The 14,469-nt window shown below is 49.1% G+C and overlaps 1 protein-coding gene across 1 annotated transcript in view; it reads right to left on the reverse strand.

Annotated features, from left to right (window-relative positions):
* The window catches only part of MXRA8 (matrix remodeling associated 8), a 58,572-nt gene that overhangs the window by 10,571 nt on the left and 33,532 nt on the right, over positions 1 to 14,469 (reverse strand). The window contains exons 3-6 of the mRNA XM_038376572.2: positions 10,460 to 10,483; positions 9,673 to 9,981; positions 8,956 to 9,057; positions 7,210 to 7,668 (exon numbers count right to left, since the gene is read on the reverse strand). Of these exons, the coding sequence (XP_038232500.1) occupies positions 7,210 to 7,668; positions 8,956 to 9,057; positions 9,673 to 9,981; positions 10,460 to 10,483 (894 nt within the window). The remainder of the gene's footprint in view (positions 1 to 7,209; positions 7,669 to 8,955; positions 9,058 to 9,672; positions 9,982 to 10,459; positions 10,484 to 14,469) is intronic.

Below are 14,469 nucleotides of genomic sequence, written 5' to 3' on the forward strand. Positions count from 1 at the left end.
GAGACTTCCCTTTGAAGCAGAGTTCAAAGCAATGCTGTCTCACGGAGACTGGGAATGTTCACACAGCACCAGACAAATGCCAACAGGGAATTGTAACCTGAAAGCTGCTTCAGAGTTAAATTCCTATGTTAGTGAGAGAGAGTAAGGGGAAACATCCAAAGAGCCATTGTACCTTGCAGTATATTCAGGCAGAATTCCCTAATGGCTAAAGCAGGGACCAGGAATCCTGGGTTCTATTCCTGGCTCTGCACTCTCATACTCAAACTTCCTAAGTATTCTGGTTCCTCAGTTTCCCCAGTGTCTATATAATAATTAAAAAGCTCCAAATTCTGCTCACCATTATACCAGAGTCAATCTGGAGTAATTCCATTACTTTGGATTTACACTAGTCTAAGGGAGAGCAGAATTTAGCTCCATCTTTTCTTTGTAAGTGTATTTTGATGCTCATGAGTGTGGGGGGCTAAAAACAGAGACAAATAGCAGGCACTGAGTGGCAGGCAGACTTTTCCCCCACCATCCCCGGCCCACCATGCACAATATTGCCAAGAAAGAACTTCCATCTTTCTGCCAACACTCCTGTCCTAAGCAGAGACTATGCTATGCCAAAATGGAGGGTGATTTTGCAGTGTGGACCAAATGACCATCGAGACTAGAATGAGACCACTGGGCCTGTCTCAGCTGGGACATGATTGGCCCCAGTTTGAACCCAGCTCTCCATTTGTGTCAGCCTTGCCTGTGCAGCCAGATCTCCCCCAAGCCTTTTTAGTCATTCCCCGGTAAGTGACATGACACCTCCGGAGTATCGGTTAAGCGCAGCGATTATCGGCTGTCAGAGGAATGTCGCTGCTGAGCAAAGCCAGCGAGTTCATCATGACTCCAACAGCTGGTTTTGCTTTTCGGGCCATTTGAGAATGTTATAAGCTATTCAGTTCCATCAGTACAGAAATGCAAATACGGCCAGGGTCCAGAAACTCCACATTCCCTACAATAAACTAAGCTCTGAGCACCCTGACCCAAAGGTCCAGGACCCCAGTTACAGAAGGGCTAATGGGCCAGAGCAAATAGCCCATTAAACCAAACAGCCAAACTTTAATTAAACACTTGAGTGACCCAGGACCCCTGAGCATTAGGAGATGCTAACCTGGTGATGAAAATGAAGAATTGAGGCAGCTGCTCAAGAACAGGTAGGAATCAGGAAACCCACTAGCTGTCTCTGGGTTGGGTCCTGCTCTGGGAAGAGCAGGAAGTGGGACCAGAAATACATCCCCAGGTGCTTGTATTGTAAAAGTGGCTCCTGCCAGGCAGGCGCGGATACCACAGGGCAGACCCAGGCTGAGCACTTTGCGGCTGCTCCGAGCAAGAGAGAAACGCCAGCGTCCCCCCCGATGGCAGCATGTCTGATCGGCCAGTGGGGCGCTCTGGCCAGAAAAGCATAATTCCCCGGGGGACCCGGTGCCTGGGCTGGCATATCCGTTGCTCCTGTCCCGTAATGCTCTGCTGATTGTACTGGGGAAGAAGCTACCTATATCCTTTTCCTGCCCTTGCAGAGCTGCGTAGCGCAAGGCTGGATTCAGCCCTCGCTGTGATGTCTTTTTGCCGCGAGAGTTTGACCGCTAGAATCCTGGAACACGCAGGCGTGGTCCATCTGGGAAACCATTTGTTACCAACTTGGTAAGAGCAGCAGGGCATTCTGGGAAGGGGAGGAACAGCCAGGTGGAGACTTCTGAAAGCCTGATGGAGTCTTCGCTAAGCTTTGTGGACGAAACCCAGTTAGACCTGGTTCAGAACCTGAATACTGGATCTGACCCCTCCTGAACTTTCGGGGAGCTTGAATCCAGATCCAAACAATCCAAAGTGGGCCGCTCTCTTCAACGGGCCAGACAGAATATCCAACACCCTCAGACTGAGGAGGAGTTCAGCTACAAAGCCAATGGATGTGAAATTCACAACGCAGCCCCATCCCTAATGAGGGGGAAGGGCCTTTGATTCTCATGGGGTCAGCATACACTCAAGGAGAGGAATAAGACCCCGATAATAAGACAAAGAATCTATTTAAACCACTCCATGCCTCAGTTTCCATATCTGGAAAATGGCAAAAATGACTGACTTGCTCCACAAGGATGCTGCGAGCATTAATTAATGACTGCCAAGTGCCCACAATCCTGTGGTGAAAGGCCCTGGTTATGTACATACAGCTACTGGTTTGGGGGCAGGTTGTTTTGTTTGTTTTTTAAATACACACAACTGGGGAAACTGAGCCAAAAACTTAAGAGCCAAAGATGATGCCCTGGAAATGCCAACATCACCACTGGAAAATCAAGAGGCTCAGCAAGAGTTCTGTGTGGTCTGGTGGGTTTGTCCTCCAGCCCAATCATGTATCCCTTTTTTATTACCATTGCTACCCATTGCACTGGCCGTTGCTGGCTTGCTCTATTGGAGATGAACTGGGTAACTCTTGTCACCAGAGCCAGGCTTAAAAAAATATTAAAAACCCACTTGCAGAGCCATCAACATCAACTGCACTGCAGCACATCTCCATGCTGTTAAAGGCGGCAGTAGCTGTCACACAGAGGAAGCAACCACACGGGCAGATGTTTAAACCAGGTGACAGCATCCACAGCGTGACAGTTTACTGGTCTTTTGCCTTCCCCTGACATCACTTGCTGGACAGGGCTGGAGTTGGCTTAGCCTTTTGTAAACACTAGGCATTTCACTAGCATAACAAAGAATAGATTTGAAACAGTTTTAGGCCTCTTGTGGTTTATTTTATTAAGTATTATTATTATTATTATTATTATTACTATTATGAACACCTAGCTGTTATCTAGTGCTTTTCACCAGTAGATCTCAAAACACTTTACAAAGGAGATCAGCAGCATTACCCGCATATTACAGAGGAGGAAACTGAGGTACCAGGCAGTGAAGTGACTTGCCCAAGGTCACTCAGCAGGCTAGTGGCAGAGCCAGGAACAGTATCTCTATCTAGTATACAGTATCTCTTCCCCATTCTAGTTTTCCACCAAAGTGTAAGCTTAGGTGATGTTGCTTTATGCTACAAACAAGAGCCAAACTTGCAATATTTGTAAATATCGCATTCCCAGCTGCACCCAAGCCACTGCACTAAAGTTCCCTAAAATAGTTGGTGCTATTTAACAAAAGAGATGAGCTCTAACCTAGCCAGCAATGCAAGAGTTAAGGCACCGATATTCCCACACACACGCTCACAAATCAGACTATAAATCAGTGAATTCAGTGGAGTTACACACTGAGGCCTCAATCCTGCAATCTGATCCATACAGGTGGACCCTTAGACACGAAGTCCACAGGGCTCTACATGGATGTGAGGGTCCACTCGCATGCATCAGGATACAGGATTGGGGACCAGACGCACATGCAGCCATAGTCAAAATCCTTTCCTTGTTTCTCTCAAATACGGCATAATCCCGTTTAGTTGCCTTGCTCCGTACTACTCCATTTAGGACAAGGAGGAATAATTAACAGGTTTGTTTTATAAAGAAATACCTATCTCACAGGCATGTGAGAATTGAGGGATTCAATGTTTGTAAGGTGCTCTGAGACCTTTGGTTGAAATATATGACAAAGTTGCATGCATTTTCAAAGGGCTGGTGCTTTAAGCCAGGATAACTGATTTTTAGTGCAAAAAATTAAGCAGGGAACAGCCTCCTGACATTCCTGCCACCAAAATATCAGAGATGAGATCCCCGGCGCTAGTGTAAATGGGTCTAGCTTCACTGAAGCCTGTGGAGCTACACCACTTTGCACCAGCTGAGGCTCTGAAGGGCAGCAGAGAACAGAGCATAGATCTGTGAACTGTGCTACAATAAATATGTCATTGAGATAATGGCCAGATTCTTCTCTCAGTTACGCAGATGTAAGTCCAGAATCATTCCACTAAAGTCAGTGGGTTCACTCTAGATTTATGCAGGTGCAACCAAGAGCAGAATCCAGCCCGGGTTTCTATTGGCAGCAGGATGAAGTTTCCTGTCTGGAAACGGCTCCAAACCTTGGCTATGCCTGAAACTGGAGCTGTTCATTGAGAAAGGTCAGCACTTTGGTTCTGTTATCTCCTGACATTTTCCTTTTCTTTCCTTTCTCCCGGAAGATTTTTACAGGGGTGTACAAAGAGTGGGGGGTTCTGTCACGGCCACTCCCACTGCTATGGAAACAGGACCCGTTCCGGCACGCTGCATGGTGTCGATGGGTTTGGAACAGGCACACGAGACATTCCAGCTTCTCTCAAATTCCCATTGATTCAGCAAATTCTTAGTGTGGCCAGATGAGCACTCACCACCCAGGGGCCCAAAGGGGGCAAAGCTTAGCAGCTGAACCGACTTGCTTTGCTTTACCCAAGGCCCATTAGGACCTGATCCAAACCCCGCTGAGATCTGTGGTCTTTAGATCAGTCCCCAAGTGCACAGCAGCCAGCCCCTCATGGACCTGTTTAGCAAAGGCTCTGAACAGAAATAATCCAGTTTATGTGTTCTTCAAATGAGGGGCGGGGGGGGTGGTGATTCTGGGCCTGATCCTTCTCCCACTGCCATCTCTGCAAGTTTTGCCATGGACTTCAAAGGGAACATGTTCATCTTGTCTGTGTCGTGCTGTTGGCCAGAGGAGTTCAGTGGGGACTATTTGTATGAGTAAACATTACCGAGATTTGCCAGATCAGGACCCAGTTTGCCAAAGTGGCAGAAGTCTCCTTCCCTTCTTGTACTAATACTTTGCACACAGGGCACAGTTCAGGCCTCTTTACCCTTCAATAGCGCCTGTCATCGGAGGATCTCAAAGCACTTGATGAATATCAACCAATGATGGCTCATGTCACTGCTGCAAGCCGTTCTCTCCAACCTGTGCAGGCACAAAGCAATTACCCTGCTACTCACGTGACCGCGCGCTGCAGGACTGGAACCTACTGGATTCGTCCAAAGTCACAAAGCCAGTCACAGAGACTCAGCCAGAAAGGGAACCTCGGTGTCCTGACTCCCAGTTTCCCTGCACTGATCCTTAGACTTCACTGTCTCCTTAAGTTCCTCCAGCACACACTGACCTACAAGACTGCGTTTATCAGTCCAGCTGCAGCCACTGTTCTCATTCAGTTAACGGAACATAGTAGCTTTATTTTATTGTATTTAGTCCTGTGCACGCCAATGAAATGTCAAGGAGTAAAGAGTAAAAGCAATGGCAAAAGTTTATCAGGGAGAAACAAAAACCATTGAACCCGGGAAGAGCAGTCGTTTGCTGCTTAAATGTGAATTAGTGTAAGGTGAGAGAGGGCTCTTGAGCCTGCTTCTTTGATTGGAATAATTAATCCTTTCATTCTCTTTGCCAGTGACAAACCCCAGTGCAGGACCCAGACTACTGAAATTATCTTGCCCGTATCCATCACCTTTTCTGCCAACATGCTTGATAGGCTCAATTAAACTGAAACACATGACACTGGGATCACTTTCCCCACCACTGAAATGCAGCCACTGCTGGGGTGAAACACAGCAGCTATGGGACAGCCCACAGCAACACTAAATCAACAGTTTTGAAGTGCAAACGATGAATATGTCCTCTATTGAAAGCCATCGGACAAGGTAAGAAGGCAGAACGTAATTACCCCACATCAGAATGAGTCAGGATACTGAGGCTCTCTCTCAGTGCTATTCCACTCCACTGGAACATTAGTTAGGTATTTCCTCCAGAAGGCAAGAGGGGACAGTGCTGCTTGAGCTGTTTTGGGTACCTGATGCAGGATTGAATGACTGGTGAGCTAGTCTGTCTGTATTAAATTGGTTCTAGCTCCTCCCATGTTTTGTCCACCTTCTGCTCAGGTAGTTACCAGTTCACTGACTGCACAAACAAAGAGCAACGCTGGATTCCTAGGGGACCCTCCCTGAAATTGAAATGTAGATCTGCAAAATGGCAGCTGAATGTGACTTCCCAAGCCAAGGGACAGCAGCAAAAAAGGCCATAGGCAGAGAGCATAATATTTGTGTTCCAGCCTCTACGTAAACTCGCCCACGGGCAATCTCTGTTTGATAATACCTCTCTTTTCTGGATGCCGACCTATGGCCCAACAGAGAGATGCAGGTCTCCATGGCTTGGAAAAGCCTCTTGCTGAAGCAGAACGGAGCTACTTAAAGATTTATGAAGCATGTTTAAATTCAGTATTAAGCAGCCAATAAATATTAAACCACGATGAATATTTTAAAATGTTAATAAAGAATGATAACCCAGAAGGCTCAAAAATTATTAAACTGGGGAAGGGGGGTTGCCAGTGATTAGTGTGATGGTTCAGGGTTTGAACAGCCTGTCAGAGAGCAGCTCGTCCAGAGAAGAAAATGCGAGATATGGCAAAAAAGGGGGATCTTGGGGCCTGATTCTCCAACGCCTGGCATGACACCTGTTCAGAGTGGGTGTGAAATGCTCCCACAGTAGAATAGTAACCTTTGAAATGAACTTTGCATCAGTGTATACAGTCGCACTAGATGCAAGGCAGAGAATAATCAGGTCCATCGGCTGCAGAGGTGCTGAGCATCTTTAACTCCCACTGACTTCAATGGAAGCTTTGAATGGCAGGATCAGGCCCTGTCCAGAGGTTCCCAGGATTTGCTTCAGACTGCTCTTTGCAGACGCTTTCCCCCTCAAGAAGAAAAGGAGTACTTGTGGCACCTTAGAGACTAACACAAGTACTCCTTTTCTTTTTGCGAATACAGACTAACACGGCGGCTACTCTGAAACCTTTCCCCCTCAAGCAATCAGAGCACTCACCACCCACACAAAGACACCAACCACCCCTCAGAACATAGGGGCAGATTCATTCCTGCATTGACAGAAGGGACATTGTTTGAGTCTCATCTATTCCTGGCTGCAGGGCCATGTGTGGGCCCTGGCTCAGGCTGGGGAAGCTCTCAGAGCATCTCAAAGTTGCTTCAGTGGCCTCTGTGGAGCATTGCAGGGATGCCGAGTCACCTTGGTCACATCCCCTCCCTCCTTCTGGCCTGCCCCAGAGTGTTTCCTGAGGCCAGGTCTGTTGTGGGGGCAACATAAAGCCAGCAGAGCCATCTCTATGCCTGCTAGAAAACTCTCTGGAACTTGAGGCATTCCCTGAGGCCTGCTCTGTGACCCCTCTCAGCCTAGGGCAGGGCTATAGCTGTTCACTCCTCCCTGGGAGGAAGGACACCCCATCCTGGGAGGGTCACCTACCTACAGCTGGCACGCTGTTGGGGTTAGTGAGGTTCACCACCTTCTTCTCTCTCACTGGCTCCATCACGGAGACCCGGAAGATCCTGCGCTCGTGGAGGCCGCAGTAGTGATGGTGGAGGTGGCAGGAGTACGTGCCCTCATCTGCGTTCTCCAGGCCCGAAATCCGCAGCGAGAAGTCGCCCAGGGCGAAGGCCGTCTCAGTGATGTTCATCTTCTGCCGGATGAAGAGAGGCCCGTAGGAGCGGCGCTCGCCGGAGGCGTACAGGTCTATGAGGCGGTCGGCCCGATCATGCGGGACCCCCGGGGGCTGCCTGTCCCAGTGGACCACTTGCTGCTCCTCCTCGCTGTGCCGCTCAGTCCAGATCTGGTTCCGGTTCACGCACGGGAGCACCACGGTGCTGTCCTTCAAGACAACGATCACAGCCTTCTCGCCATCCCAGTACCTCTTCGCTTCCCTGGCTGCAGAGAGGACATAGGAGGCAGCTGGGTAAACATATACAGTCCCATTTCATCTGGAAACAACCCAGTGCACACACCTTATTATACCTTATTGCCCCCAGCAGCTCTGCTGTCTAGATGCCAGCCTTTCCCATGCCAGGAGCCACCGAGAATGCTTTCCTGCTCCGCACTGCCACCCAAGGATCTCAAAGTGCTTCACAACCTGAGGCACATGGAGGGGGAGTGAATGGCTCAAATCTCACACAGAGAGTCTGTGCCAGAGCTAGGCACCCAACGCAGGATTCCCGGGTCCCAGTTTAGGGTGTTAACTGCGAGTCCGTCCTTCCCCTCGTAGCTGAGAGTCCGTGGCTAGGTTTGCAAAGAAGGAAGAGCGTGCGCTCTCCAGTGACAGAGAATGGAAAAACAATAACAGACTTTATCTTCAACATGCTGGGTCCCATCCTCCAAGCATCTAAGGCAGTCTCCTTGCAGGAAATGCTTTGATGCCCCCAGTGCCCTAATTACTGGGGGAGTTACAGGCTCACTGGCTTACAGGCTGTTCCTGCTGAGCAATAAAAACCAGAAAAGCAGCCTCGGGCTCCCGGAGACAGACTGGGCGTTTTTATTATATGAACAGAAACGTTCAGGGAGCAAGAGCAGAAGATGCTGCTTCCTTCCCATCCCAACACCCGCTTATACGAGTTACCCCTACGCTTGCTGGACACTCAGCCCTTTGCCTCTTTCTCAGCACAGGCAGGCAGGGCAGCCTCAGCTCTTTCCCAGGGCTAACCAGACTAGGACCAGCAGGAAAGCCAGACAAGATGGAGGTGATGCTAGCAGGCAAAGGGGAACATGTGCAGCAAGTGGTGTCTCCATCCAAGTGGTGCCATCGGTGGCAGTCCCTAGAAGCTCCCCCTCTTGACGCAGCAAGACTCCAATGGAAAGCAAAGGAGACCTCACAGCTGCCTCGTTGCTAGAAGCTGCAGTAAGCACTGGTGTCTTTTGAGGTACAGCAACATTCACATGCAGCACCAGTGATCCTATCCCACGCGGTGCTTGGCCTCTGCACAGACCCCCCACTAATTTCAATGAGGCACTGGGTGGGAGCAGGGTTCTCCCTCACCAAAGCTGGCTCAAGGTGCTAGCCCTGGGCAGTACCCCTGTGAAGCCAACAAGGGTCTACACGAGCATAGGGCTCCCGCTGCCCAGAGCTCTCTGTCAGACGGGGGCCCGAGGTACTGGGCATGGAAGTACCTGCCCCCCGCAGAGGGACCGATGCCCATCGTTTGCATCAGCATGTGCCTTTACCTTTCTCGGTGACCTCCAGCTGGATTTTCACCGTTTCGTACAGATGGCAGTAGTGATGGTGGAGGTTGCAGGAGTACGTGCCTTGGTCGCTCTCTGCAACATCTAACGCAAGAGGAGAAAAAGAACCTTTAAGAGCAAGGTGACACTTGTCTGCCATTGTTTATGCAGCACATCCCCAGGCTTGGCGGTACCGAAGGAGCTTTAGACAAACAGGGCCAACATCTCACTGCAGTTACATGCTCATTTGAGCTCATTCTTGTTTGTTTGAGTTATTATTTGGCATTTCAGTAATACCGGCCCCAGCCAAGCTTGTGCTAAGCACTGTAAGAGACCCAAAGAGCGTACAATTTGTATAGACAAGACTGACAGAGAGTGGGAGAAAGGCAGGATTCTTATCATGTTACAGGTGGGGAAATGAGGCACAGAGTAATTAAGTGACTCAATCAAGGCCACACAGGGAGTCCACGACAGTGCTAGGACTGGAACCCAGAGTGCTTTACCCATAAGGCTATCCTTCCTCTTTGACACACAGTGATTAAGACTTTCAAAGTGGTTGCAAGGCAAGTTTCTCCTAAAAGGTGGTTAATTTACTAGTGGTTAGAACCCTGCATTTCCTGAGTCTCAGATGACATCAGCCTGCCCTTCCCCTTAGGAAATCTCAGTACAAGAGCATGGAGCTACAGCAATGGAAGGAGAGATCACTTTGGCTCCTGGTACCTTTGATCACCAGTGAGAAGTTGCCATCTGCGAACGCATTCTGGGGCATGGCTATCCTCCCTTGGTTGTAGGAGCTGTACACCCGCTGCTCCCCAGCTGAGTACATGTCACACAGCCTCTCCGCCTTGTAATCTCCATCCTGGTTGCTATACAAGTCCCAGTGGACCACACGCTGGCGGTCATTCAGACGGTCCTGGGTCCAGATCATGCGGTAACTCTTGCAGGTCAGGACAGTTTGGGACCCAGCCACGGCGCTGACATTCGACACCGACACCACCACGCTCTCGGGGTTCAACATGTCAGCTGGGACTGTGGGCAGAGAGAGGGAGAGGCCGGACAGATGGGGTGTGAGGTGGGGAAGGATGCATAAAAGCAGCAGGTTGGTCATGGCAGCATGTTCTAGAATCTATGCATGTCTGGCAACAGCTCATGGGCGGCCAGGCGGTTCCCCGTTCCTGGCCAATGGGAAATGCGGAGTTGGTGCTTGGGACCAAGCACCAACTCCACGGGGGCAGCATGCAGAGACCCCTCCTAGGAGTCCCTGCCATACATGTTGCCACTTCTGAGATCAGTGGCGGGCCAGGGCAGGTAGGGAGCCTGCCTTAGCCTCGCTGCACTGCTGGACTTTTAGCAGCCTAAAATCTCCTGGATTGGCTTCAGTAGCCTCCGGGAGATTGAGCCTGATTCCGGGAGACTCCGGGTCAAACTGGGAGGGTTGGCAACCCTAGTCAGTTCCCATACTTCTAATGATCCTAAAACCAGGACAGATTAAAAGGGCATCACTTACCTGAATACAAATGAACAATAGACCCTGTTGAAGGAAAAGAGAAAATAATGTTACTGACAAAGTAAATAAGCAAATATTAAATATATTCATAGCCAGCAGTCAGCATCTTTCCTTTATTTTTATTATTCCATCCTTCAGCTCTTCTTCAATATTGTGATTATTTCATATTTATATTGTGCTAGCGCTGACGGCCTCACAACCCGTCTAGGTCCCACGGTGCTAGGCCCTTTACAAGCATAAGAAATTAGGGTCCCTGACCCAAAGAGCGTCCAGCAGATATAAAAAACAAGCAGGCTGGAGAAGGGGGTGGAGACACAGCGTCAAAAATATAGCCGGATTTGGTCTTGGCTTTGCAGAGATAACCTGAGGCATCAGATTAAACTGTGGGCCAGGAGTTTACCATGCTAATTAACTCTCTTCACCACCTTCAACCCCAGCGATCTGGTCTGGCTCTTCCTCCCATCTTTTTCATTATCTGGATTCTCTTCTGTTCATTTTACTCATACCCTGGTCTAGGTGATCATTAGAAAAGGGAGAAAAGTGGATTGGAAACTTATCAGTGGCCTGGTATTTGTGGTATCTTTCAGAGGCCAAATACTGTATCCACCAACCCCCTCCCCCATTGAAATGAACGGGCCATTCATGTCAGCGGAAGAAAAACAGAGATTTCTTCCAGTCCTTGCATTCATCTTTTAATGTGCTGGTCGGGCTAGAGGGGAGTTTATAATCCCAGTTTAACTTCTCCTCAGTTGGTCCTACAGATGCAGCTTTTCACCTGTTAAATATCTTAATTCTGTTCGGGAGCCAACAGGATAAAAAAAGAAAAAAATGAAGCATGTAAACAACGCACCAGTGCGGCCCGGAGTCAATGCAGAGGTGCAATTTAGCAGCTGAGGGCCAGATCCTGTGCATGGAAACCAATCCGGTCCCTCCCAAGATCAGGGCTTAAACGTGTATGTAACTTACGCCTTCTAATGGGTGCAGCCCGCAGACAGGATTTGAACCTGACCTTAAGGGTATGTCCACACAGTAACTGGGAGGCATGCCTGCAACTCGCTAGCTAGCTAGCGAGCTAGCTGAGCTAGCTTTGATTGAGTTAGCTTGCTAAAATAGCAGTGTGGCCATGGCTGCCTGGGCAGCAACACAGGTGAGCCACTCGTGTACAATCTGGACGGGACGGTAGGTACAGACTCAGGCAGCTAGTCCAGGCCTGGGGGCTCCACGGCTATTTCCAGTGAGCTAGCTCTGGGGTGTCTACACATACTGTCCCGATGGCGGTGTAGACATTCTCGGCTAGCCATCACTAAGGGTTTCTCCTGTCGCTAAAAGGGCTGAGGCCAGCATTTTTGGAACTAAGTGGCCAGGGGTCCTGTTCTCAGGCAATCACTGGCCTTTCTGATGTCTGTATGGTGCCTTCCATCCTGGGCCAGTCACAAAAGTGCTTTCAGCCAGATTGCAGTCACACACTGCTTCTCAGTTGTAGCTTTGCCCAGAGCTCGGAGCTGTGATTAGGGGTGGGAGCATACTGACAGGGACTATCCCTGTGCCCTCACACCACAAAGCCTGGCTTTACACAATGGAAACAAGACCTTATCTACCACGGGGGTTTTTCCTCTCTAACATTTTCCACCACTGCTACCGACATGGCAGTTCCACCACCAGCAGCCATGGTGGGAACGCTAGTGAACACAAGCGGCTGATAGCTGCCGGCGTTTCGACCAGCTCACAACACAGACTGGCTCAGTGCAGGGTAACACGAGACAGCGGCTGAGCATGCCCATTGATGGGAAATTGTAGGGAATTACCAAAATACCCGCCCTCCCCCAGTGTTCTCTTGCTGAGACGGAGTGTTTATAACCAAACTGGCATACAAACATCACCTTGGTCTCTCTCCACTGGTTCCAGCTGTTTAGCCGGTGGTGCTATGCAGTGTGTCTGACCGTGCTGCCATTATAAAATAGAGGCTTTTGTTCTGCCTGGTGTACAGTCAGCCAGGGCGAGGCCCTCAGAGCTGTTCATTTGGAGTGGGAGGGGCTCTGGGGTCTTGTAGGAGGACACCTAACCTTACATCTGGAAGATAAAAGTTCCACCCTTCTCCCACAAATGGTTAGTAAGAAAGGGTGACAAGGCACAATTGCATCTCTGCTGCTGCCACACGGACCAGGATCCCCATCACAGTCCATTGCGATTCCAGGGATCATCCATGGACTGTAGCAGCAAGGGGGTGCTGGATGGTTCATGGAATTAACAATGGGATATGGAGCCTTCCCCTTGTAGGTCATCTATTTGAACCCTGCTCAGCTCTGTGCTATCTGTGTGAACAGCATTTGGTAATCTCACTCTGGTTCCTTCTTAGAGGGCATCCAGATTGCTGTCCCAACAGAGACATGGAGATTCAAGTCCCTTCTTGTTTCACCCAGGTCAGAGGTGAGCTGGAGTAAAGTGGAGGGGAAGACCACACTGCCACTCTTCCTGTCCCTATGGCTAAACAAAGGACTTTGGTGTCCAAGACTTTGAAGCTAGCACCTTTTAGGAGACAGGACAGCAGCACCAATGCTGGAGTTGATGCAACTGAGTTCTAGTGTTTCATAAAAGGCAAAAAGCTGCTGATCAGAAAAACATGAATCCTTTGACCAAGCTCGCTGCACTCAGGTGTTTTCCCCTGCACGTTCCTTTCACACTTCACTGCCAGTACTATTCAGAGAAACCACCTGTTGACATCAAGGGCATCTCCATTAAATTCTATCTCCCTAACACGCCTGGCTTCCCCGGGCTAACCCAGTGCAGCCTCTCCAGCCCACATAACTCAGATCCATGTACTAAGAACTACTTCCTGGGACATGAACAAATGTCTTCGTTTCCACCTTCGGTTAGCCCAGTACGTCCTGCTAGTTATATAGGATAGGAAGTCCAGTGGGCAGTGTGGAGAGCATGGTTCAGTATCACAACACAGTGATCATTCATCTCCATAAACCATCTGTTAACCATTGAAGCACAAATGGGTTACAGCCGGATAATTAGTTGTTTTGTCCTGCTAATGCCATGGGCACAATGCCACCCGGACAAAGACTGGAATATTTCTTGCTACAGGGAATAAATTAACTCCAGAATGGGGCTACTTCAATCACACCCACAGAGAACATGCTCAGTGAAATAAACCACTCTTCTTCTCTGCCTCTCGCAAAACACTGGCAGTGACACCATGGTGGGAGAATGGCAATTTGCAGGCAAGAGCTCCATTCAAAGATACTCCAGAGGGAAGCCTTTTCTTCTGCATTTATATTTGCAGCTTTACAAAGAGAATACGCTGGGGAAATGCCAGTGTACTTTGTATCACTTCGTATAAAAGAAAGGGACAACCCATTCCCAAACAGTGAAGTGATTCCTTCGTTTCTGATCCCTGTTCTTGTGGTTTACAAAGCACTTGATGGCGCAGAATGATAATGCTCAGGCCTTCGTTTCTGGAAGCTCAGATTTAGCTTGGGGCAACAAGAAAATAATACTTTGCCTTTCTATAGCACTCTCCTTCTGAGGATCCCAAAATCCTTTACAAACATGGATCAAAGTATTAATTTTACTGGTGGAAAAACTGAGGCACAAATGCTAAATAATTAGTTCACGGTCCCACCTTGACTGCAGATTAGGCAGATCTTCTAACACCCAGGTCCATGCTTTACCCTCTTGATCATGCGCTAATGAACATGCTGGACCCAGACTACTCACCAGGGGGCACGGGTTCATCTCACAAACCATCATGCAAACTCTGGGCAAGCCTGAGGGCCAGAACTGCAGGTGAGAACTAAAGTGCATTGTTCGAACTGTCTGGGAGAAATTTGTCTTATGGTTTTCACTGATCTTGATCTTCGTGAGTGAGCCCTGATGGATCAACTGTCCCAGGGCTGCAGTAAGTGACTGAAATCACTGGGAGTTACTCACACGCAGTGATGGAATAACTAGGACCTGGGCATATCTTCAGGTGTGAAGAAACATCATGTCATCGTGCTGGGTCC

Source organism: Dermochelys coriacea, chromosome 18 (genome assembly GCF_009764565.3).
Source record: "Dermochelys coriacea isolate rDerCor1 chromosome 18, rDerCor1.pri.v4, whole genome shotgun sequence".
Classification (NCBI taxonomy): Eukaryota; Metazoa; Chordata; order Testudines; family Dermochelyidae; genus Dermochelys; species Dermochelys coriacea.